The sequence below is a fragment of the Atractosteus spatula genome, chromosome 7 (assembly GCF_055471065.1).
Source record: "Atractosteus spatula isolate fAtrSpa1 chromosome 7, fAtrSpa1.hap1, whole genome shotgun sequence".
Lineage (NCBI taxonomy): Eukaryota > Metazoa > Chordata > Actinopteri > Semionotiformes > Lepisosteidae > Atractosteus > Atractosteus spatula.
Window position 1 is genome coordinate 18,517,171 of NC_142712.1, and position 26,795 is coordinate 18,543,965.

A 26,795-nucleotide genomic window follows, 5' to 3' on the forward strand; every position below is an offset into this window, starting at 1 on the left:
TAATATCTAAATGAAAATGTACAGTGTGCAAATCAAAGCTAAAAGAGCAAAAACCACCAGATGCAGTTGTCCCTAAGGATCAGCATGGGGAACCACTGCTCTAAAATAACAATACAGACAAATTATCTTATTTGAAAGATGTACATTCCTCAGTCTCTAAAATGACTCACACGAGTAATATAGCAATATAACTGGAGAAAGACAATCAAGTGCCTTTGAAATTCTTGACACAAGGAATACAAGGCTGTGGACAAAAAATTGGAGAATAACTGTACTATACAACTACTGCCCACCATACCATGACCAATAGCCTGTGTCACACACCCTATGGGTGTGTGCTTAGTCCATTGCTCTACTCCCTCTACACCCATGATTGTAAGGCCAAACATAACACCAACTCCATCATCAAGTTTGCCGATGACACCACAGTTGTAGGTCTGATCACAGACAATGATGAGAGGGCCTACAGGGAGGAGGTCAATCTCCTTACAACGTGGTGTGAAGACAACAACCTCACCCTCAAGGTCAGCGAAACCAAGGAGTGGAAAGGGTCTGTAACTTCAAATTCATTGGCGTCCATATCACTGAGGACCTCACATGGTCGCTCAACGCCACTTGTCTGATTAAGAAAGCACAACAGCGCCTGTACTTCCTAAGACAATTGAAGAAGGCTAAGATATGTCCCCAGATCCTCATTAACCTTTACAGATGCACCACAGAAAGCACACTGACAGGTTGCATCACTGTGTGGTATAGCATCTGCAGTATTGCGAACCACAAATCCCTACAGCAGGTGGTGAAAACTGCCCAGTCCATCACTGGGGTTACTCTCCCATCCATCCAGGACATTTATGACAGATGGTGCTTGAGGAAAGTTCTAAGCATCATCAACGACCCCACCCACCCCAGCTACAGACTGTTTGACCCTCTACCATCTGGAAAACCGTACTTGAGCATTCGGGCCCAGACTACCAGACTCACAGACAGTTTTTACCCCCGCACTATCAAACTATTAAACTCCCAGCCTCTCTCACCTACGATTTGAACCCTCACAGTGCCTTCTCTCTTTATCAGATCTCAAACACACATTGAAATCTACCTCTACCTCACATGTCAAGAAGTTCACTCCCCAGAATTTTCTATCCTTTATTTTGTTCTGTTGATGTATGATTTTGCACAACTGATGTTGTTTTTCACATTACCTGTTTCCTGTTGTTGTGTTGCCATTGCCTTTTGTCTCTGTCTTTCTTTTCTTATTCAATTGTATTGTAGTTTTTTTTGTGCTACTTATCGTCTGAGAGCTGGATAAATAGCATTTCATTATACCATATACCTGTGTATGAGTATAATGACAATAATCTTGAACTTGAACTTGATTTTGGACCAGTTGTAGACAGCGAGAGGCAATGGACTGGACCTGAGGCCAGGGCAGTATGGTGTCCTTGCCACCTCTGCCAGATGAGCAGTGTATGCTGCTGAAAGTGCCTGAGTGTGGTTAAGATGCCCCATCGACAAGGACACACATAACTCCTTGTGTGGCACGCTCTCCAGTCTCCACTGCTGGCTCAGACACACCGAGGGCTGAGATGGTAGGACATGCACTCGCTCCACCAACAGTTTCTTAACAGGGCCTTTGTTGTCCGCATTGGGACAGTGTAAGATGCCCTACTACTTGACACAAGAAGGGCAGTGGACAAACCACGCAAGGGGGTGCATACAGGATGTCATCCAAAACATGCTTTCCTCCAAGGAGCATTGCCTGTGAGGTGTTCAAAGACAAGTGGATCAAAGGCGGGCAGGTGGGAGGAATCTACTCACACTTTCTCATCCTCCCTTGTGTGAGGTTGCTGGGTTCATAGCTGTAGGCTGAGACATTAAAAAACAACAAATAACAATTCCAAAAAAACCACCTGGGTATAACAAAAAAAAATTGAAAAGATTACAAAAACCCACTCCCACAAGACAGAGGTTTGAAATGTGAATACCAAACACTTTTCATTTCGAGGCTTATTGTATGCTTGACCAACTGGATGAAAAGCAAGTTCCCGCCTGTGGCTCTAGCGCAGCAATAACACTGATATTTCCAGATGGCACTCTGAAGGGGTCTTGGGCCCCAGCTGTGTGGGGGGATATTAGAAATGCGTCCACAATTAGGACATCTCATTTTTTTAAAAAAGCATACATTTTCATTGCAATTCATTGTTAATGTAGTACAGTTCATCCCTTACAAATCTCAAACAGTTTATGAGTGTATATGATTACCAAAAAAAAACACTTTTGTTTTCTCTTTCAGGCTGTGACGAAGTGGGTGATCTTGATTTCACTGAGAACAGTGAGCTTACAATAGACTCCTTTGGATCTGTAGAAGCTGAGATTTGTTCCAGGGTTAAAAGGTGAGACGTGACAGTGTAACCTTCTGCACCCATTAGTGTCAGTTGTACTAAGTCTTTTCTTTGTTGTAGCTATGCATCATGATTTATTATACACCTCCATTTTTCAGGGTACTTTTTTATCACAGAATTATATTTCATTTACATATAATAAACATCAAATCAGAGATTGTATGAATTACATACTAAAAGTAGAAATAAAACAAAAAAAACATTTCAACTAATTAATATAAGAAATAATTCCTGGCTAGTTTTATATACTTAGCAGACTGCTACTAATATTGTCCTTGTTCAAAGTGTCAAACAAAGGAGGTTTTATATCTTAAATTGGTTTTAATTTAATAGCTCTCAACTTACCTGTACAATCAGAAAAGTTATTCATTAAAATAATTTTGGTGGATAAATTAAAGGAAAGGGTAAATTCATTCTAATATTTTAGTTATTTCCTTCCAAAATCTTTAAAACCTTAGGACGTGTAAAAAACATGTGAGAAAAAATAGCTTGTGTTACCATATCTCCAGTGATTGTATTTTTGTAATTTCATCTGAAAAACTTTCTGGATGTTAAATATATCCTATGCATTAATTTGAATTGAATTGAATTTTTTTTATTTGGAGACCAAAACTTCACATTTCTACAAATGTGAATCCATGCTTTCCTGTCTCTTTTGTATTAAAGTTCTGAGCTCCATTATTTATAAAAAATATTTTCAATGATTTGAAAATCATTGTCTGATGTTTTTATGTAATAGAGACATAAACTTCAATTTAAATATTTGGGATAGAAGGGGGTTTTCAAGAAGAGTGTAATTCATTTTTAGATACACTGTCTTGTTTGTTAGTTTCAGAACAGCATTTGTAAGTTTGAAGTACATTTTTGATTGATCATTTGGAAATGAGGAATGTTTCTTGAGATGTCTCCATGATATGACACTTTTATTCATTACTAAGTCACCAACTTGTCAAACCCCACTCTGTTATGGTTTATTGTGATTTGCAAAGGATTTCCCCAAAGACCTGACAATAACTAATGATTATTAAATTTTGAAATAGCTGCAATCTGCTTAAAAAGATAGGAGGCATTTGGAATTATGGACTATGTTTTTAATAATTCACCAGGGCCTCTTCTAGATTTTATGGGGGGGGGGGTTTGAGACTAAGCACACATGCACATTTCCCAATCCCAAGGGTAAAAGATATCTCTCCATTTTGAAGGGTGAAACCATATGGTGGGGTGGGGACCAGATTTCTCACTGATTGGCTGCATTTAATTCAGCAGTTACCACAGCTAATTGTTAAAAATCTATTCATTAACAAATCCTCTGATGGCAGCATTAGCTGTCACATACTATTTTACTTCCTCCACACCATCTGTCTTGTGATTGTAATGGGTACTTGTACTGCTACTCTTAGTCATACAGTTCTCCAACTACTGTGCTATGGCAACAACACCATCCTCCTTCAAGTACTGTTGGAGTGGCGCTTAGCTATCCTTATGCCCTTTTATTATTGCTTTCGAATCAACTAAAATCTTATTGCTTTCAAATCAACTAAAATCTCTAATGATCTTCCAGGCAGTATTTACATGATGACCTGAACAACCACAGCAACAAACCTTGTTTTACACACGCAGCAATAAGTGTATGAGAAATCCCATTTATAGAATCTCAATGGAATCTTGCAAATAATTATAAAAAATGTTAAAAGGCTAAAACCTTCTAAAGCTTCATTCAGAAAATGTCATAGACTGGCAGGCTGCAAGTATGGGAAATATTAGGCACTCAGGATGAGTTCATAAACAGGCCAGCAACCTTGCAGCTCTCAACTGGCTACCTACTGAAACTAAGCAGGGTTGAGCCTGCAGGAAGTGGTGTTTGTGGCACCAGCGGGGGGCGCCCACCCTATGGTCTGTGTGGGTCCTAATGCCCCATTACAGTGGCGGGGACACTATAACATAACATAACGTCATTTTATTAGCCCTATACAATTTCTTGCATTAGGAATTCGTCTCTTCGCATACCCCAGCTTGCTCTCCATGAGACACAGACACACACACAGGGAGAGAAGCCTGGGGTCAGAGCACAGGGTCAGCCATTGTACAGCACCCCTAGAGCAGTTGGGGTTAAGGACCTTGCTCAGGGGCCCGACTAAGTAGGATTCCTCTGCCAGCTGCGGGATTTGAACCGGCAACCTTCCAGCCACAGGCACAGATCCTTAGCCACAGAGCCACTGCTATACTGCTAAATGCTACTTCCTCTTACACAGCAATTTATTTTTTTCCCCCTAGTGTTCATGTGCTCTTGCTCTGGGTGCTCTTATTTTCTCTCTCATCACAAATACCTACCCCCTAGGTTAGTATGTCTCTCTGAACTGTCCCTGTGAGTGCCTTGCCATAGACATCCTATAATCCAGGGCGAAGTTTCACCTTGCACCCTGTGCTTTTGGGACTAGACGCTTCATTTCAGTGACCCTAGTAGGAATCAGTAGTGTTCCCAACAGATGCTTTGATCCTTTCATTTTCTTTGTTTGTCTTCACAATTTGCAGAACTTTTGCAAAGGTCTGTTCTGATCCACAAATGTGATGGACTTATAAATGTGAAACTCAACTTCTTGAGAACCATACAGTGTAACATTGTTCTAAAGGGCGTTTCCATCCACATCTTCACTTATGGTAGTCAGGAGAGAATAGCATTATCAATTTATCAAGTTTTAATTCCAAAACCGTCACTTGCTTGAGATCCTAAAATTGACTAAATTGATCCCCCTAATGCAACAGGAAAACTCAATGAAACATGATACACAATAGAGAATGCAGTCTGACATCTCCAAACCTTAGCCTGGTTCATGCAGTAGTTCAATTTTTATCTGAAATAAGAATGAAAATAATCTTGTCAGAACACACTAGCTTGTTCAAAAGCACAGTTTATTTACATATGCAAATAAGAGAATAGCTCTGCTGTATTTTACAATGCATTTTAAGAAATACACTTTGACATCAACTTATATTTACACAAAGTAGCATTACGACATTCGAAATGGTCCGGAACACACAATATGCACAGGCTGAAAACCACTGTAACATAAATAACATTGAACTGTACTGTACAAGATAGTTTTGGTTTGCTTATCCCTTGTTGGGCAAATGATTACTGATGTATGTATACAAATCAGAAAAATGGACCTGCATTTGAATTATAAAATTAAGTGCAATACAGCCTTAAAATGAAATTTTCATCTAACCCTGTCAGTCAAGAGTCTCAAACTCAACTCCTGATGGGATTAGTGTCTTCTTGTTTCTGAAGCTAATTTACATAACCAAAGCTAATTTACATAGTTGGTCTAATCAGTTAATTTAGTGTACAACTGTATTCTGAGGTGTTTTACACACACCTGTTTGATTAAGTGAAAGTTTGAATAATACACTGTAAAAAGCAGTAAGAGAAAACCTATATACAGTATGTCAAACAAATAAAATTAGTATGTTTGACTTCTCAAGTAAGGAAAAAACAGAAGACACTAGGCTCTTCAGGAATTTTGAGATATGAAATCCCTGCTGTAAGCAAACAGAAAAGTTAATGATCTGAAACCCATCACTGTGAGCCACACATTCCTCCCCTTATACCTTTCACACTAAAGAAACATCAGCTTTGAAAACTGATAATCAATGTACAAAGATAAATATCTGCTAGATTTAGTCTCTAAAGTGCTGTAAAATAAATTTAATAGGTGAGAAAGAATAATTGAATCACTAATTTCTTGTGGGGCTGTACTTAACCATGGTCTCATTTTCTCTATTACAGTACATACAGTATCCTTATGTAGCTCAATATATAAAATTTGGATGAGTACATGTCTGGTTTAGTCTATGGGAATACATTTTAAACATTTCAAAATTTCTGCAGTTTACATTGCTGTTACATGGCCATTTCATCACATAGGAATAATTAATTGTGATAAAGGAGAATTAAAGGGTCTATATACATTTTACATGTTCATACATTGTAAACCTTTTCACAAAATGTGGCTTAATTCTGGTCAGTTAGTAAAACATTCAGGACCTGTAGATTCTTAATAACTTAAAATGATATCAGGCAGAATATAGGGTATCCAGTATCCCAATAACTTCTGACAGGGAATCTGGATACATGTAGCACTATTACAGGTCTTCAGACAATATATTTATTAAGGAATCAGCAAGACACATGTAGAGCTTTCACAAGCATAACAAGTACTTTCTAGGATACTTTTAAGATGTCACAAGATATTTCTACTCGCAATCCTGATTTTATTCAAATCTGTTCTTCAGTTTTTCTCTGTCTCAAGCGCCTGCATTCATCCAATAAAATTTGTTTCTCAGCTGATGTTACTATGCTGGGACTCACAATTCACTCCGACAAGAAAGAGGAGGCAACTCAACTGTAGCCCTTCAATCTCAAAGATGTTCTTGTCCCAGATAAAAATGCACATCCTTTATCCAGAAACCTGAAAAGCTTGCCAACAAGTGCCAACACTTTTTTGTTTTCTGCCTCTCCTCAGACTTTACAGTCTGAATGATATCATATGAAATAAGTAACTGCTTCCTTTCTTGAGACATACTGTACATACAGGCCATACAGTCCCCCATGATCCCCTCCCTGGACAGGCTCTGCCAAATAACTCAACTGTGCTGTTTAAAGCATACCATATGTACCCAGAGATTTAGTACAGTGTGCAATTGTAAAGAAACGGTAATACACTTTGGCAGCTTTTCAGGTATTTGAGGCAGATGTTCAATGTGTTCAACAAAAAGTACAACTGATACAAATATGTCTGTACTGTATATTGCAACATAAAATCCCTGATACTATGTGTATATTATCACAATGTTATATGTGTATTAGATTTACATTGATTTTTATTTGGTATAGCACCCTTGGTAATAAGTGACCGCAGAGAGCTTTACAAGTGATGATCATGATAAGTGCATGATAAGATTAAATTTGTAGGCATATTTGGACAGGTGAATACTTGCACTTGGGTATGACATGATCATGTATTCAACATAGCAGGATAAAGATTCCTCTAAATTTCCTAGCAGCAATTTAGGACAAGATGCCTAAATATTATAACCTCCCACTAAGTTAGCGGGTCAAAGCAATAAAAAATATTCTTCCTTGTTATGCTGTACTCTAAATTCCACTGTTTTTTTCCCCTGCAATGGACTTGGACAAAATATTTCTGAGCAATGTTATCTTATCAGCAATGTGGAAAGTTATTTTGCTCTTTAGTAATAACCTCCCTATCTTAAAAAATGTTCAGCATCGGCCAGATAAACTCAATGGCCAAAATCTTAAGAATCCTCAGTGAATGTACTGGGGTGGGTAAATGATGAACAAAACCACCTTAAAACTGTATAAGGCATTTGTGTCTCAAAGCTATGAAATACAGCACATGTGACTCAATCTCATCCCATCAATACAACAATCACTGTCAACTGAAGTTCAGTTGAGCATAATGATTACATTTTCAAAAGGGCTGATACCTGAGCATTGCTCTGACTAGGAAAAGATGACCCTCTTCTTCTCTTCCAGCAAATCACACATTGGAGGTTCTTATTTTATTGACCAATAAGCGTACATGAATCATATTTTACCTTATACTGTATATACTGTATCAACAACATACTTTATATTTGAAGCACCTGCACATAAAAACATACACACTTACTCTACATTCTTGCATCACATTTCAAGTTAAGGGACTCTTTAAGTGATTATATACAGAATTCAAGAAATGACTTACATTTCTAAAATGGAATAATATCACCATTACATGACCTCATTCTGCAGGGAATTCTGAGATGTCACTGGCAAATGTCTACTCTTTGTACTTAATCAGTAAAGATGATAATGAGCACCAATTAAGATTTTTTACATATATTAAATACATTTATTCACATAAAACAAAATCCAACACCCTCCCCTGTCCCTCTCTTATTGTCTGAAAAGCTCATTAAAACATTCAAGGCACAGCTAAAGCTCAGCTTCTGACAAGCTATACTATAAAACACCAATATTACAACAGTTACTGTATGTCTTATATTTCTTCATTGATGCTGTTTTTCTTTCAAGCTCTTTCAAGTTTCATAATGACTAGTGCAGCAAAACTATAGCCTGCAGTGACCCAATAGCCATTCTGCTTCTAAAAACCTACAGACTGAACAGACATGTCTGTATGTTTGTCTCCTTGGATATTTTTTTTAATACACTTAACTCAGTACCAACATTTAAGCACAGTGCAGCGGCCAGCCAAAGGATGATTATCACTTTAAAAAGTTCAACATACAAAAGGCAAATTACTCACAAAAATATCATGTTTATACGGAGACTACATCTTTGTAAAAAAAAAGATTTGCACAATTTATTGAAGCAAAATTATCGGCTAGATAATTTCTTCTACATTTTTATATTTCCGTTTCACACTTAACCCTCCCTTCACTTTGGTTTTACCATACTTTCACTCTAATATTATATGCTAGCCTTTGAAAATACCATGATATATCGACCTTTATAAATATTCCTTTTGGTAAATCATGGTATTTTAACATTCTAGTGTGGTAAAGCACACCATGAAAGCTTGTGTAAAGCATTTATTTAAAAAATATATATAAAATTCCACAATTATCACATATTTAGGGTGTCAATCTGCCCCCTTTCCACATTTCTCCGATAACTGTCTACCACCTCCTTGAAAACCTGACAATCAGATACTTTTTCACTTTTGACAACCCTGAAAGGTTGGACATAAAGCCAGAAAAGCTAAGGAGCATCCATCTATTAATGAGGAGAAAGCTGCTTCTTCCTAGTAAGAACAAGCAGTTTCAGGAATTCTACTTATTGGGCAGTAACATGGAGCTTCTCCTGAAAGCATAAGGCATATGTTTGGACTACAGCTGGGTTGGGATACCAGTGCATTGCAGGGACAATTTACAGACACCGACCAAGACAACTGACCGAGTCAGCATGTTTCTGAAAGGCAGGAAGTAACCACAGTGCCTGGAACAATCCCCTGTGGAGAGAAGAACTCCACACAGAAAGCACCTCAGCTTAGAATTGAAACCAGGATCTAACAGCGTCTCCCACAGATACAGAGCAATGCTGACAATCTTTTATGAACCACGGTTAAAATTTAACATTTAAAGCTTGTATGCCTTACAATTTGTTATTGCACTAGTGTGTCTCGTACAATGTGTTTTTTTGACTGAGAATTTAATTTTGTTGCTACTCTCCCTAGTCATTCATGCATAGTGTTAAATGTATCGGTTACAGTTTTATCCTATTTTCTATGGTGACTTAATTTTGAAATAAAATTAAGATATGAACGTTAAATACATGTAATCTGAAAACTCTTTACAGTCTGGCATCAGCTGACATATCCTGCATTAGGCTACAGGATGGGGGTCTGCAGAGAACTCCATCTGAATTCCAGCTAACACTGGTTCCTGGACACTGCCAGAGTTTGAGGAGTCCCAACACTAAATTTACTGGCTAACACTGGTTCCTTAGAAGTCAGTTTACGCTGTGTATCCTAACAGCAACAGCCCCGACTCACCTGACACTTCCTTTGCTCACTACTCATTTGACAAGCAATTCTCTATCTTCTCACAACATCTCTTCTAATCCAACAAGAACAGTTTGTATACTCGGGTCAAGCATCAGTGAGTCAGGATCACAGTCGGAGGTGGTGATACAACACATACATCCAATTATCCAATCTAGAGAAAAAATTTCAACCAAAAACATTACCGAATTACTTGTTGAAGCTTAAAATTTTTTCATGTATTCTTCTCTAAAATACATAGCTGATTGCTTTGCTTAATTTGTGCTAACAAAACATACTGTATGCCTCCATTTTATATACTGTAACACAGGAGAGCCAATGGCCTGCATTGTGACCCTGAGCTCCAAGTGAATCCATTTACTGTACATATGATGGCTAGCAAAACTCCTGGCTGACATTTGCCAGACACTATAGAGTAACTTCATTCAACAAAATTAGCAGAAAACAGCACATGTACAGTACTGTAGGATTTATTTCCATACACTGCTTCAGATGCAGAAAAGCTGTGCAGCTTTAAACTGGAAGGTTTCTTCATTACCCTGTATCGTATTCACATATTTAAAAAAACATGAACAAACCAGTTCAGAATGATTGAGAGGTCTTTGATTCTCTTCCGATATTTTCAGACATTAGGTCCGTGCAGACTGCCTGATTACGGTACTGCCAAGTACCTCAGTAGACAAACTACTGTGAATCCCAGATCACCCATAGCAAAGAGATGACTCAATCTAAAAATAAAGCATCATTTTGTTTAGTAGCAGGTATTTACAAAGAAGGAAAAATAAATGTCTATACACATCAGGAATAATAAGTTCCCCAATTTGTTTTTATACAAACAAAAACACACACACACACACACACACTCCTTGACACTTTCCTACAGAGAAGTATAGTTTGACACTGAATCCAAAGCCTTACTTATCATGACTTCTTTCTAAGAATTACTTTTATTCTGTTACCTAGAGCTGACTTCTCCCAAACTCACTCCCAGAAAGATCATGTAATTCAATCACAGAAACAGTCCTGAGTCTTGTTTCGTTTCTGGATTGTACTGTTTGGTTCTTGTCACATTACTGGCATGGTAAATTTGTCCTGTAATACAGACGGACAATTTACTGCAGCATAATCTATATCAAGTGACTCATTACAACACCATTCAACATCTGGACAACCTAAGAGACTTCTATAACTGCTTCTGTAACTTTTGGTACTGTTTGGTAACCAACCAAGTCATATAGCAGAGTGGACGGAAGATGACAGGCATTATAACCAAATTGTTATCTTATTATGAAGAACATGTTTGATTTGGGATTTCAGTCACTATTGGTATGAGTACCAGGGTCCAAACAAAAGCAAGCAGACCTTCCTAGGAAAATGTGAAATTGGTTACAGTGAAGCAGATTCCATTCCAGGCTAAAAAAGCGGGTATCTACTGACCTTAAATGTGACTCAAATGTTCGAACGAAATGACTGGCTTTTTTTCCCCCCAAAGCATCTCCTAAAAGTCTTCTTTTAAGTTTTTTATACACTAAAATGTGTAGCCGCACTGACACGAGACGACATTCACATTGAAACCTACAGGCAATGCAATAGCCGCTAGTGTCTCACAAGGGCTTCCTCGACACAGCTCAGTGAGGGTCGGTCTAGGTTCCCTTTTAACTGTTTTTGTTTGTTTTTCAGAATTGTATTCAACTAAAGCAGACATCAGGCTGGAGAAGACCAAGGTGCTCCCTGGGATTTTAAGAGTCTCCCTCTTCCTCTTGCCAATGGTTTCTGGCATCCAGCTCATCAGGATCATTTAGAAAGGCCTCTTTTTCAGGAACTGTGGGTTCGCCGTTTGACATGCGTGCCTGTTTGTATCCATTCTCTGTGGCTGACTGGGCAAGGGCTGCCTCTGTACTGTGTCTCATTCCATATCCAAAGTAGATGATGAAACCTGAGCAAGCAAGCAACAACAGTAACTCTTAATGTCTCTGAGCAAACATCAAAACATACCTAGAGAAGTACACAACTCTCAGCTCATTCCTTATTAATCCTACCTCACACCCTCTCTTCTTTCATTTTTGAAAGTTATGCTGTAACATTCACTAAGCTAATTTCTGACCGGTCTAAACGAGTGTGAAAATAACAGTATCGATGTGATAGCTGCATTTATAAGTGTATATAAGTATTCAATTGCATAGACATTTAGAGGTTAGGTTTGCAAACCACAAGCTTTACTGCAAAAGCATTAATAAACCTTAAAAGCTAATATATGCGCTGTGCTTATTTATAATTATATTTTTTTTTCTGCTGCACAAGTTTACTTACAGTAGATAAAGGCAACACACAACAAGCTTTAACAACCTAGTGTTGTGTCATATATATATATACAGTATACACACTGCAATGTTATGCAAACAGAAGCCTTATTTCTACATCTGGGAAGGATCTAAAAGTGACCAAGAATTTAACATACCCAGCACCATCCAAACAAGGAAACGGATCCATGTGCCTCTGTCTAGCTGCATCATGAGATACACATTGACAAACATGCTCAGAACAGGAAGAAAGGGCAGCAAGGGAACCTGGAGATGTGAAAAAGAAATTACAGAGTCATTTCCAAGATAGCTAAAAAGTCACTATTTATTTATCAGCTATCTTTATTGCAAATGTTCATGGGGATTATTGTCCATCGATATGGACGCATGTCTTTAGACTGTGGAACAAAGCCAGAGAACACAAAGAAAACCAACATAGACACAGAGCAGGCCTTATGCTGGAGCAGAAAACCACAACTTTCTAATTCAGCTAATGTCCTAGTAAATCTTTCAAAATCTAGTCTAGAAGGTGTTTATGCCTTGACACCTGGATGTATGCCAGAAAAGTCAGTCGCAGTTTATTACCTGCTTTCCCTGTCACTTTAAGGTATTGTGTTCACACAAAATGCTTTATCCGAGTAATAAGTTGTGGCACAAAGCTTGTTACTCAAAGTCAACCTTAAAACTGAATTATAGTAAAAGAATAAAACTAGAAAATATGTAACACTAGTGGGTTTGGATAGCATTAATAAATCTCCAGACTATGCTGGACTAACAGGAATTAGTTATTGGGGTGATGTAAGCTGTTCATTGGCAGGTACAATTGCCATGGTTGTTCCTTCAATGATAAGAACAAGATATAGTCTGCTACACTTATTCTTAGTATTATTTGTGTATCACACAGCTGTATAATGATACAACAAACTCATCTTTCCACACAAAATTCCCAAACTGGGTGTAATAAAGATGATTATTTTCAAACATCAACTCAAAGAAAATCCAGTTCGGTAGTTCACACTACAGATACAGATAATGCTCTGTTACAGTAGTGATAGGGAAATTATTTAGTAAGCATAATTCAGTAAAATCCATAAAATACTTAGAATGAGGCACACACTATCCTTTTAGAATTCCTGTATTAAGATAACATTGTGAGAAAAAATGTGTTTGTTCCAAGCCTCAAAGTAAAACATTCACAACTACAACATCTTTAATGTTTACCATTTTTTTCTTTTAAAGAAGTAAAACTAAGGTCCTTACCTTAAAGGAGAGCTTGGTCTTGCTCTCCGGTTGTCTCCAGATGATGATGGTGATGACGACGCTCATAATTAAGAAAATGGTAAGAAGTGCCACAGACCATGATTTTGTGCCACCTTGGACAGCGATGATGCAGAAAATGAAGACAAGGAACCCTGGAAAGTAAATAAAAGAACAGAGAATCAACAACAATAGCTATGTTACAACTTGAAGACTCCCCGTAGGCTTCAGACATAGGTAGGGTTTAGTTGTCTCTCTAAAATAGCAAACCATTGCATACTGTCAATCAAACACTCCTACATTTTAAAATTTGGGTGCTTTGTTCACCAGGTTATCCAATGCAGATTTTAAAATGTTTGCTGGGTGAGATCACACACTGACTGGACTGAAGTAAAAAAACCAACAACTTACAATTATGCACTAATTTTACAGGTGTGTCTGCAGGATTCAAGGTGTAATACAATTAAAACCAAAGACTGAATACAGAAGACAACCTACCATTCATGGATTTGGATCAAGCTCACACAAAACATTGAGCTTTGAAAAAGCAGTTCAGAACTAACTTGGAACATATGAGCAAAGCGGAGACATTAACAGACATAAAGCAAAAAAAACTAAATTGGGAGGAAATTGCACAGTGCATTGAGGGCTTAAGATACATTGTAGTTGAAAACAATGCATGCGTATGTACATTCCTGAGGCTTACCAAGCATGCTGGCACAGATGTTCACAATCAAACCAGACATGCTGCTTGGATCAGAGTTCTCTGGGAAGAGCATCCTCTTCATACTGAACTCCTCCATACCATCTGGTAGTATCCCTGCCTGGGATTCGCTGTTGCTCACCGACTCTGTCATTTCGCTCTCATCTAGGGTGCTTGCCATTTGGTAGACAAGACTGGGCTGTTCAGGTTGGTATCTGGATCAGAAACATGCATTCATATCCTTCAGCACTGAAGTCTTCACCAATTAGTGTTGGGCATAACTACAATAGTTCAAGTATCCATCCATCTAATTTCTAACCGCTTTATCCAATAAATGGTTGCAGGGGAGCTGGAGCCTATCCCGGCAAGCAACAGCCACAGATACAAGTCCATCACAGGTCATACAAAGATAGAAACACATTCACACCAATTTTCCCAGAAGCGAATTGGGGGTGCAACAATGCTAACCACTGTGCCCCTCCCCCTAATTCAAATATGTCTCCGCAAAAATTCTAAAAAAGGTTTTATCATCAGTTCTTGCAGAAGCAAATTTCAAGGAGGGTTTCTGACAAAATTGTAGAAAGGAATAGAGTACGTGTTACTTTATATAATAAGAAGCACTGTCTTGGAAGATGGAACTATCAACACACTCTAGCCAAAATTATCTCAGCTAACCTGCTCTTTATCCTGAGGAGTCTTTTCAGGATACACTATTTCTGACAAAGTTCAGACTATCAACTTTTAGATTGAAGAGGCTAATGCTGACAAGTGACAATGAGGATGAGGTGATGAGCTTGTCTTTTACTGTACGAGTTACTACAGGCAAAGTATCTATAGGCTACAGCTACCGATGACAGCTGTGCAGGTGAGGAACAGCCGGCTTGGGTTGCGTTACGAACCTGAGGACTAGAACGCAGGCAGCCACCAAGGTGTATGCAAGCAGGGTGCCGATAGACATGAGGTCCACCAGGTCTTTCAGGTCAAAGAGGAAGGCCATTATAGCTGGAACATGAAGGAAGAAAGAGTACATAAAAAATACAGCAAACAAATGTCATTCCTTTCACCTTTCCAATTGTGGCTGTCCTTGATAGATGCTTGTGGAATTCTCTTAAGAATTATCTCACAGGAAAAAAACACAAAGATCACACAGTACATCCTGTGAACAATTATGTCACAACCCCAACTGTTGATATTTGCATACAACAGGTAGCCTTCAACTATATTGAAGTATATATTATACTCCCATGTAAAATATTTGTAGTAAAGGAAAAACACTACCAAATGAAAAATATTTAGACATTTTCATATTTTTCACTTTCCTCTTTTCTTTCTCAAAAGTGGAAAACTGAAAGAAAAAAATACAAGGCTTCTTATAACAAGTAAAAATTGTTTTCTATGTATATATTTTTTGCTCTGTAATGTCAAACCTGCGGCATGACAGCATTGCAGCACTGCTGCCTAAGAGCTCTTTGGATATGGACTTGATACTGGACTGGGGAACCTTCTGTATATACCTGGAATATTCTTGCTCTCCTCAGGTATGTGTAAGTTTTTACCCAGAGCTCTGGCTTCCTTGCAACTTCCAAAGATATAATGGCTAGTTTCACTGATAAATTGTGTGTGTGTGTCCTCTTATAGGCTGGCATCACATTTATATTCCAGTCTCTCATCCTGTTTTTCTAAGAAAATAGGGGTTTCTGCAAACCTTACTAGGACTAAGCAGCTTTAAAACAACTGATGGATGAGTGCATTTTCAGATTTTTATAGTTTACATGAGAGTTCTTAGATTAGCTAAAAATTAATAACTTTAATGCACATAACATACACATTCAACTTTCTAAAGATATATATTAGTGTAATCTTGATAAAAATAACTTTACATGCATTTTTACGAGTGAAAATATATTGTTGCATTAGTGTAAAATGAAGTTCTCTATTTTATGTTAATTTAACCAATATACTATAAATCAATATTCATATTGATTATTTTACTCAATCAACAGAAATCTGTAAGGTCATTTTTAATACAAGCTATTTAATGACATGTGCTGTTCAATCTCCTACTGTGTAGCTGTTAAAGAGATGTAACAAAAGAGCAAGTGTACAAAATTAAAAGGCTGTGAATGCTCAAGTTCTTAATTTTTAAACAAGCATCATCACAGGTAAGAAGAAGCTTACTTAAAGTTTAAATAATAGACAGTTTCTGCAGAGAGTTCTTAGTTTGTCAAATATCCCATTAAAAATAAAAATAATTGCTCTAATTGCTGCTCCACTCCTTCCACTACCAAAAAAAATGCTTCCTCCTCTTTTCTACACATCCCATTTTGCCAGTGTACTTTGTTGAGGATGAATGCCTTGTCACCTGCACTGCCTGGGCTCTTTTTGACGCTTTTATTTCAGTGATATTAATAACAATGAGGTTGATTTTGGGAAACCAGTGACAACTCTTGCAAGTGAGTCCCTCTCTAACCAACCCACGGGGCATATCTTGTGAAGAGTGTACTTCAGTTGCTACAGGTAATTTCTCCCAACACTCTAGGAAACATGCCTGAAGACTGAGCATCTAAGGGCAACAGCAAAATGGGACATGTAAGTAAACAAGGAAACATTTGTTAGGGTGGGTACCATCAAACAGCATTAACAGGACGGCAGCGCAGACTGTGATAACACCACACTGATGATGTTCTGGGATCAGCCAGGAGCAAAGCCTGTATATCAAGATGTTTCTTTCATCCAGTCCTTCCCATATTAATCCAACTCCTTCCAAGAGATCTCACACACAGAGCTTAGGCTGTGCAGTCTGTTAATATGTGAAGCTGAGGGGCAGCCCAAGCTTTTTCGCTCACACTGGAGCTTACCGGACATGACCCCTGCCATCAAGGTGGAGACGATGGGGGTTTTCCTCTTGCTCACTCGGGCCAGAAATGAGAACAGCAGCCCATCTCTGGCCATTGCAAAGATAATCCGTGGCAGGGGAAACATGGAACCCAAGAGACTAGAATGGGGTGGGAGGGGGTTGGTGGTGGTAAAGAAGTTTTAAATAAACAACATATACAGACTGGAGGAGACCAGGTTACTACGTGGATTCAGCTGCAAACTGTTCTGAATGCACACTGGTGCTGATGGAGGTGGAGGGTATGGAATAAGTAAATGTGCACACTGTGAAAATGGACTGTACCACTCAGAAATATAAAACAACCTCTTTTTAAAGAACATCAAAATGTTTCTTTCACCAGGCTCAGATTTTTATAAGTTCTCCTTTTAAAACCATCTGCAAATAGCAAGGGGATTTTAGAACAAACAAAAACAAAGCAGGAATTCTTGATAAAAAAAACTAAAAGGAAATGGACAAGATTTTCCGCAATTCGTTTTTTGGTTCAAGGTTATTTTCTTTAATAATACTACATCTGCATGTGATGTTACAATTGTTTAGGTAACATTAACAGGAAATGCTCTTTTCATTGTTCACATCCTGTCTAGTTCCTAAAATCTTGAGCCCAATGCACTCCCTTTCAAGATGTCTGATTCCATTCAGTGAGTAAAGACACATTGAGCAAGATGGGCCAAAAGGCCTCCTCTCATTCGTAGCCTTTTTTATATTCTTATGACAGAATATTAAGAGTTGGCATGTGACTTGCTTTGTACGATCAAGGTCTGTATGACTGGTAGTGCCCAAATGACTGACAGCTTATACCTACAATTACTGCAGACCACAGTACTTATCCTTCTTACATGATGGCCTGTGGATTGCTGAATGTTTGTCTGTTGCATTGGGAACTGGCTATCTCTAAGTGAGCAGTAAAATTGTATGCCTGCTGATGGTAAATAGCTCAAGATGAGTTCCAGCAGTAAAGGTGCATTTTGAACAGGTGCGGTTGAAAGCACGTACATTCCTGTAATCACAGTGTTAGTGGTTATTCTTTCAGCCTCACCTGCAATAACCCCTGAAGTTAATGTAGCAGTTACGGGGGTTTTGGTTCTTTGGCTGATTTTTGCCAAAAATTTGAAGAGCAGCCCATCATCGGCCATGGCCCAGATCACTCGGGGCATTGGGAACATGGCGCCAAGCAAGCTAATGAGAGAAAGAGAACAGGCCATGCCATCTGAGTTAGTGAAGGTCAGTTCCACATAATGCAGCGAACCTACTATCACTTCAACAGAATAATAATCAAAACTCCTGTTTTGTTAACAACATTTTATGCAAAATGAAAGATTAACATATAGGGCTGACAGATATTTAAGCAAGAGGGGACCTTGAGATTGTTATGATGTCTATGAAGTCTCTACCAAAGTGTTTCACTTTTAAGTCAGCCTTGATTTTCAGTTTTGTGAAGAATATTTCTGACACCAGAAAAAAAAAACTGGACATGAAACACTACATTGTTCTTCCCTTTTGATGAAGGGACTGAGCTCAGATTTGCTTTCAGCACTGTCTGCCAATTCTGATCCTATAAACCCCCTGGAGTGTGGGTATTCAAAAAGTAGCACAAAGAAACAACAAAAATAGTAATGATAGCTTAGTAGAAAAAGATTATCAAATTCGAAAATAAACACCTCCTGATATTGCTTTAAAAAATACTTAATCGTCACAGGTCACTTGCATTAAATCCTTTTTCAACAACTAAATAACAGGAACTTCTATCCAGGGAATATACTGTACAGTAATTTCCTGAATACCTCCGATCATATTTAATGTATATTCTCTTGTACTTAGCATAGCAGGAACATCATGATACTCCAAATTATTATGTTATGGCCATAGATAAATATAATATAAACAAAACACTTTTATATTAACAGTGGGTAAATATTATATTTTGGGGATGAATATACTTGTATAAGTTAAAGTTTAGCTGTGCTGGGGCCCAAGTTTAATTCTGGACCTGGGATGCTATCTGCATGGGGTTTGTATGTTCTCCCCATGTTCAGGTGGGTTTTCTCCTGGTCCTTTTCTTTCCTCCCTCTGTCCAAAAACATACTGGACGGTTAAATGCCTTCTGGGAAAATTGGCCCCATGAGTGTAAGCATGTACTGTATGTATCCGTGTTTGCCCTGTGATGAACCAGTGACCTGTCCAGGGTGTTTCTCCACTGTGTGGCCACTGCTTTTCGAGAATTGAAGAAAGAGGTTTGAAAAGGGATTGATGGTAGTTAAGTGTACAAAAAATTACACATCAGCAAAACCCTGTACATACACATTTGATGAATGAATGAAGAAATCATTTTATTAATAATTTACTTATTTTTAATGTAGGTAATCCTATCCTGGACAATTTATGGATTTATGGGTATATGGTAGAAGTCAAAGACAACGTCTTGAGTTAACAAAATCAAGATTTGATTTTATACTCTTAAATTTTAATTTAAAGAATAAAAAAAATCTACAGACCACAGTACTTATCAAATTTTTGAATTTGCATGGCTGGATGTTACAAGTACAACATGTGGGAAACGGATATATTCAAATCCAGATACAGCATAATAGTACAACCTACAAATAAGATGAATATTGTTATAATGAAGATTAGCCCTGCATGTCAATGCAGACGAAACCCAATGGATAGTGGTAGAGATGGTACATTGAGTCCCACCAGCAACACCTAAGACTCTCTGAAATGACATTATTACTGCTATTACAAAGCTGGACAAGGTACTAATTATATCATTTTAACAAATGACAGGAGATTATAATCTCTCTTTTACAACTTTAAAGCTGTTTCAATATACAGTATGTCTGCCTAGTATTTGGGAAGCTGGGCCCATACAGAAACAAGGCAGGAGTTAGATCAAAACCCATGAAGCAGACAGAAATACCAACAGTCACCTGATGGTATTTTTTGTTTGATACAGTAGATATTTCTTATGTCTGCCAAAGGGAAAGCAGTCACCAAGCAGCAAAGCTTCAGCTTCTTTCAGATTCAGGAATGCTTAGTTATTAATGTAGAATCTTATATAGCTTAATCATCACCTGTGACATATTAAGAGTTGTGTGTAGAACAAACTGTACAGTTTTGATTACCAAATGTTTGTAACTTAGTAACAGTTATGGTTGTAAATGTTACCAACTATGTAATTATGGAAGTGAAGAACTCAGAAAGCAGATTGGGTTTTCTCAACCTTCCATATTTATACAGAAAAGATGTCTTAAGGCACCAAAATACCCAACAATTTTATAATTCTATTCCATATTCTAATTATCTAATCTGGAAAAGCTTTTAGCTTTGCTTTAAAATGGTTTAAAGTTTCACAAAATATGTTCTAAAAAAGCAGAATCAAATTTCACAGCATAAATGCTTTAGTGTAATTAGGAAATTCAAAGCTTCATGCAAAGTGTTGCAGATCAACAGACAATCAAAATAAAAATACTGCACAAATAAAGAAATCTGAAAGACTATAAAAAACATTAATTTCTATACAGAAATATCTGTGTACACATCACCTGAGGACATCTAGTACTGAGTTACTATACATCAAGTGGTGTTTAAGGTATTAAATACTATCAACATATACTATTTCAATACTACTACTATAATCGAAGTGTCTGTTTTTAAATATTATCCATCTTAAACCTAAATGAATACAGAAAAAAGCCCATTCCAGACACTTAAGAAAGCCAAGTGCCAAAGCATCTAAAATAACAGTGGTAAACTGTTAAATACATTCCCAAAGGATGGATTTAGAAATCCCAAAGGATGGATTTAAAAATACAGGCTTAGGAGCTATGACTTTATGACTAGGACTTATTTTTAGAAGAGAACAGAGCTCAGATATCACACCAGCTCTTCCATTGAGCATTTCTTTTTGTATTCACTAGTGGATATGAAGCAAAAATGCAATTTTATTATTCATTCTTGGAGCCCTAAAAACATATATCACAGCATTTATACTGTTCATCATGCTCTGTCACAGAGTTTGATGTGTCTTGATATTCTTTTTCAGAAAACCACTGGGACAAAACTCTCAAGACTGACCAGCTTACCTTGTTGACAGGGCGCACAAGGAGCCAACGGCCACCGCGTAGGTGGCGCCTTCCCACCCCACGTATTTGAAGGCGACGGGCAGGGGGCTGTTCTTGTCCAACATATAGTAGGGCATCATCAGGGTGAGGGCGGCAGAGACCCCGAAGTAAGCTACAAAGCAGATGAGCAGGGAAGCCACGATCCCGATGGGAATAGCTCTCTGAGGATTCTTCACTTCCTCCCCTGGAGATCCCGCAGAGAAAAACACCAGGGTCAAAGGTCGTAAGCTATCTTACCAATAGAGGCCACTGTACAACTTTAGCAAGGAGAATGAACAGCTGTACCAAGGTTTGGGCTCTGTATTAGAACTCAAACCAAATCCCTAGAATGAACGATGGCAATTACAGTAACTCCTTACCGACAAAGAACAAAGAAGATGGAAGACTGACAAAATGACCATGATCACTGTTACAAAGACAACAATCAGAACGTGTAATTGTGCAAGTGCGGCTGTCCATCTAAGATTTCTGAACATTTTAATTAACACAGTCTGTGTTCAGTCTGTCAGTGAGGATGTTCACAATAATGAACTATTTGGATAATCTGCACCTTGATGAACTATAATTTATTGTATTCCACCAACAAGTGAACAGACATAAAGCTGTCTTTATACAAAAGACATTGTATAAAGGTATAATTCCAAAGTTCTTTTTTTTTCCCCAGTGGTCATCAATTACAACATTTAATTGACTACAATTTTCACAGGAAATCTGGAGTGAGTGGGTTATGACAAGTTCATATTGAAACGAATTTCAATTCAGTCCACTACTTCTGTAGCTCCCTCTAATCCTCCTAAAATCTTCCTTAGGTAACCACTAAAGTTCTTATACAAGTGTCTTGATGTAACTGTTAACATATAAAAGATCCCAAACTAACATGCATTTCCCTTTCAATTTTTCCAGCTTGATTCCCCAAATGTATACAGTGCCTTGTAAACAATATTCACCGCCTGCCAATAATACCACATTTTTATTAACTTTAATAAACATGCTCTACACAAATTCTGTCAGCTGCAAATACAGTAGTTTTGAATAAAAAATATGATCAAACTGAACATGGTGTGACAACCTAAGGGGCAGGGTAATACAGTAGTGCTCTACTACTAAGTTAAACGAAATGGAAACTGACAACTGAACAACACCTGCTTCTAGTCTCTTTTCATTACATACTGTACATACTAGTCTAGATCTTTAGACAGATTTGCAAGGCAAAGGGTGGCCAGGGCCATACAGTGAGACTGAGTCGTTCCAAACATTGTTTAGAAGATAGTTATTTTTTGGAGGAGAAATTTGAACTAGAATTTGTGAACCTGTACCTAGACTGTGAACTACTATTCTGGAGAAAATGAAAAGCCGGACAGGAAATGGACACAAGGATGGATACTATTAAAATAGTAATTTTCTCTGGAAGTTATGAAGCAGGTCAAACGTCAGCATAACCTGCAAAGAAGATGTTCAACTTAAACATTCATTTGCACCAGAACGGATTTAAGGATGCTGTAGCAAATCAGAATCTAATTTTCTATTTAACTGTAATTTAGATCTCCATGAAAAAGTGGAAACATTGCAGAAGGACGAATATTTTGGGCAAAGCCCTGTAGATCTAAATCCTAAATAAATTCAAATGGATAAATTACCTTTCCTGTTTGATGTTAATATTGAACAAGAAACAACAAGAGAGACTTGAATTTAGTTAACAAAACAAAACAGTACAAAACATGTCCCTTTCCTGTAGATACTCATATTAAATACTAAGCAGATTAATATGATGTTTTCATAAAATATATAATTTTCCACCCAGCCCTATGATTCAAACACTAGAAAGTCAATGGACTTGAATTTAGTGAACTAGACCTAGTTTCATTAGGGGTTGGCCTTGACTCTTGTAGCTGCCAAAGGAATATTAGGAGCTCTGTGTTCCTGCCAGCAAACAGCCTGTAGCAACGACAGCTTTCTTTGATTTACTGGAAGTCTAGAACATACAGAGTTCATTCTTTAAATGGCTCTGCCTTAGAAGCTATACTTAGGGAGGAGATATATTTCCTGTTTGCTGTCTAATGACAAAAAGCCAAAAAAAATCTTTCCTTCTAAGAACTCCAAAGCTAAGCACATCTATGCCTGGTCAGTGCTGTAATAAGAGATCTTGCTGTTGTAAGTGGTGTTGGTGGAGCAGTACCACTGTTCCCTCTGGACCAGAATGTTCTAACCACTGCACCTTAAATCAATTGATGAGGCAATTTCTCAAATCTTCGGTTGCTCTGCTTTGCAGTTGGACTGCTGGTGCATAACAGCTCTGCCAGTAACCTAGCAGGTGGCTGCTGTATTTCAGTAGTGGATGAGGTGGATTCCAGCCGAAATACCCAGCCATCTGTTTGACATCCATGCTTTGGTTTCCTTCAAGAAAAGGTTGCATGAGATCCTCGGATCAATAAGCTACTCCCAGGTGGGACAAATGGCCCAAAATGGCCTCATCTCATTTGTAACCTTTCTTAATTTTCATATGGAAAGTGTTTTCAGATTAAAAGTGCTGTTTAAGTCCTTATAAAGACATAATCATCTTTAAGGATGGCCGATGAGCATATTAGCTCTCCAATGAAGGCAGATACTTGTCCTGTCAAGTTAAGTGAGATTATACAGCTCACTAGTGGACCTCTTCAACACAAAAGTGCCCCATAAAATGACAACACAAAGATCACAAATGAAAGAAAGCCAGTCAGCCCATACTGTTCATTCCAAATGACTTTACAGTAATATTAGGAGTTCTACAGAATATTAGGACTATACAGGAGTATATTAGAAGTTCTTATCCTGACCTATCCACTTCTCCGGATCTTGAGCCTGAAAGTTTCTTTCCAAATTTAAAGGCCTGAATCAAATACCTCTGAAGAGTAGTGCATTTAAAACTGATAACAGCAGCCATTTGTTTAGACAAAGTGTTGTAAGAATCTGGAACACGCTGCCCAGCAACGCTGTCGAAGCCAGTACTCTGGCTTCATTAAAAAAAAAGGCTGGATGAGACCCTCCAAACATACTATGTAGGCTAAATGGCCCCCTCTGGTTTGTAACCTTTCCTATGGTCATGTGCTGTTATTTGGCACCTTTTCCTACCTGTGGTAGCAATGCAATCAAAGCCCACGAAGGCATAAAAACAGGTTGCAGCTCCTGAAAGAACACCAGTGAAGCCAAAGGGCATGAACCCTCCATCACCATAGATCCACTGTGATGCTGTCCTCTCTGAAACACTACCAAACAGAAAACATCAGTGTTTGGTATTATTCATATAATGTTCTACAATAGGCAACTTTCATCCTTTTCCATTGCAATAGCCTAAGTTCTAAGAACTTTTAGGGTTAGGACTTTCCATTAAAGCTGAATTAATTTAAAATAAACCGAGTAAATTACAGAATGGCCTAATCATGGACTGCAATGTCCAAATGAAAAAATAATTTAATTTCCTGTAGTGGTTTCCGTTTTGTCTATTTTTGTTATGCCCAAATGCATCTAAAATCAAGTGTTGGAAAAGCTTCCTACACCTAAAAGCTAAGAACTGTCGAGATGAACAAAGATTAAGAAGTACAGTCCTCTGAAGTACAATGAAAGTAAGGTATTTAACCTGTCCAGCAGTTCCATGCACTACTGTGTAAAGTCTTAGACATTTTGTATTTTTAATAAGTTCAAATTGTTCTAATAGTAGAAAATACAAGTGGGGGCTCTGCATTTGTATACAGAGCATCTGTATTTGGCTCTGCTTCCAAAATACATATAGTGAATTCCTGATTCTGTGTTTCTTTTGGTCTTGAAAATTTCTGGATTTACAAAAAATCATAGTAATCATTTAATTCCTGGCTTCCTGAGCTAGAATCCAACCACCTAATGCATAGGAGTTAAATCATTTTAAAACCTAATGCTCCTTGAGTTCTAGTGGACTGCACGGGACAACTAAGGAGTATAATAAGGCATGATCTGTCACCCATTTCTGAGTAACATTAGATAGTCAATAAACCATGGTCTTTTTTCAGGTAGGCGGTCTATGGTCCTGTACAGAGAAAGAGTGACAGAAGAGCTAGTTCAATGGTGGTATGCCGCCATTAAAATAAAACGTACTTGTAAGTTGAGGAGTTGGTGAGGTTTGTCATGTCCTCCTGTGTGAGGCGCCAGTTTTTCAGGGTGCCCTTCACCAGCCCCGACACCACCACAAACATCAGCACCAGGATATTGATGCAGGTGAACACCTTATTCACCATGGCGGATTCCTTCACACCAAAGGCCAGCAGCCCTGGAAAAGACAACGTTGCCTGCTGTTAGCCTAGACAAGGCTGCAACAGTACAAGAACAAAGTGACAAAAGACAATCAGAATAAAACCAATCTCCTGTCTTAGATGCTTAAATGGACAACTTTATGATTGAATAGCAAAGTGTTGATTCTGAGCTTGAAAATTCAAATGATGTCATTTATTGTTGTTTTGTTTTTTCAAAATTGTATTCCTGTTCCAAGATGTGTTGAATGGAGCTGCTAGAAAGGAAACTATTGTTTTCCTCAATTCAGAGGAAAACAAAAATAAGTTAAGATGACATTGATTTTGGATTGTTGACTGGATACGCCATCTCCTGGCCCCCTAAGGCATTACATGAGAAGAAGTGCATTGTTCCTTCACTGGGCAACATACCTGTTAAAATCAGGATGATCAAAACTGCAAATATATCGGGATACTCAGCCAATACCCCAGGAGCCTTTATTGACATGTACGCTTGGCAGAACTCCTCAATGTGCTTGCCAATCAGCTCATCAAATGTGGCACTCCAGGCTCGAGCTACACTTGATGTTCCTGTGAAAAGTAACATGAAATCTGTAACAACAATTTCAGCCTCATTTTTCCAGTTTAATTTCTGAGATTTTCCAGGTTATTTTTAAGTTACAGGCAGTCCGTGAACTATAAGATCAATATATAATTTGTACCTACTTAAATTAAGGCTATCCCTTACCAGAGAAACAGTTGAGACCAAGATTACCCTGAAATAAAATTATGACATTTAGGACATTTATGATTTTTTAAATATGGTTCTCTTCAGTAACATGAAAGTGCTTTTTTTTTCTTGTTGTAGACCAATGTCCCTAATTATGTAAGGCTAATGAAAATATTCTTTGTGAATTAGGACACAAAAAAAAAACATCCATTCATTCCCGACTGTATTGGTTAATCCAGGGTTTCAGGGGAGCCGGAGTCTATCCAGACAAGCAAAAGGAGCAAGGCAGGATACACCCTGGATGGGACGCCAGTCCAACTCATGCCACACAGAAACAAATACACACTCACACCAGAGCCAGTGTTCCCAGAAACCAATTAACCCACCAGTATGTCTTTGGACTGTGAGAGGAAACCAAAGGAGGCAGAAATCTATGTGAAGACTGGTAGAACATACAAACTCCATGCAGATAGCACCACAGGAAGTGAACCCAGGCCCCAGCATTATGAAGCAGCAATGCTAACTACTGTGCCATTATGCTGCCCCCAAACAAACAATTAAAGTA

At 38.0% G+C, this 26,795-nt stretch overlaps 1 protein-coding gene across 6 annotated transcripts in view; it reads right to left on the minus strand.

Annotated features, from left to right (window-relative positions):
* Positions 1–5,295: 5,295 nt before the first annotated feature.
* LOC148830686 (high affinity cationic amino acid transporter 1-like) overlaps positions 5,296–26,795 on the minus strand; it is a 41,850-nt gene continuing 20,350 nt past the window's right edge. For all 6 annotated transcript variants that reach the window (XM_088921756.1, XM_088921755.1, XM_088921754.1 and 3 more), the window contains 10 exons: positions 25,933–26,091; positions 25,370–25,541; positions 24,374–24,507; positions 21,227–21,449; positions 18,181–18,320; positions 15,148–15,250; positions 14,252–14,463; positions 13,549–13,700; positions 12,447–12,555; positions 5,296–11,924 (listed from right to left, as the gene is read on the minus strand). In XM_088921756.1, the coding sequence (XP_088777882.1) occupies positions 11,728–11,924; positions 12,447–12,555; positions 13,549–13,700; positions 14,252–14,463; positions 15,148–15,250; positions 18,181–18,320; positions 21,227–21,449; positions 24,374–24,507; positions 25,370–25,541; positions 25,933–26,091 (1,601 nt within the window). In that variant the 3' untranslated portion in view covers positions 5,296–11,727. The remainder of the gene's footprint in view (positions 11,925–12,446; positions 12,556–13,548; positions 13,701–14,251; positions 14,464–15,147; positions 15,251–18,180; positions 18,321–21,226; positions 21,450–24,373; positions 24,508–25,369; positions 25,542–25,932; positions 26,092–26,795) is intronic.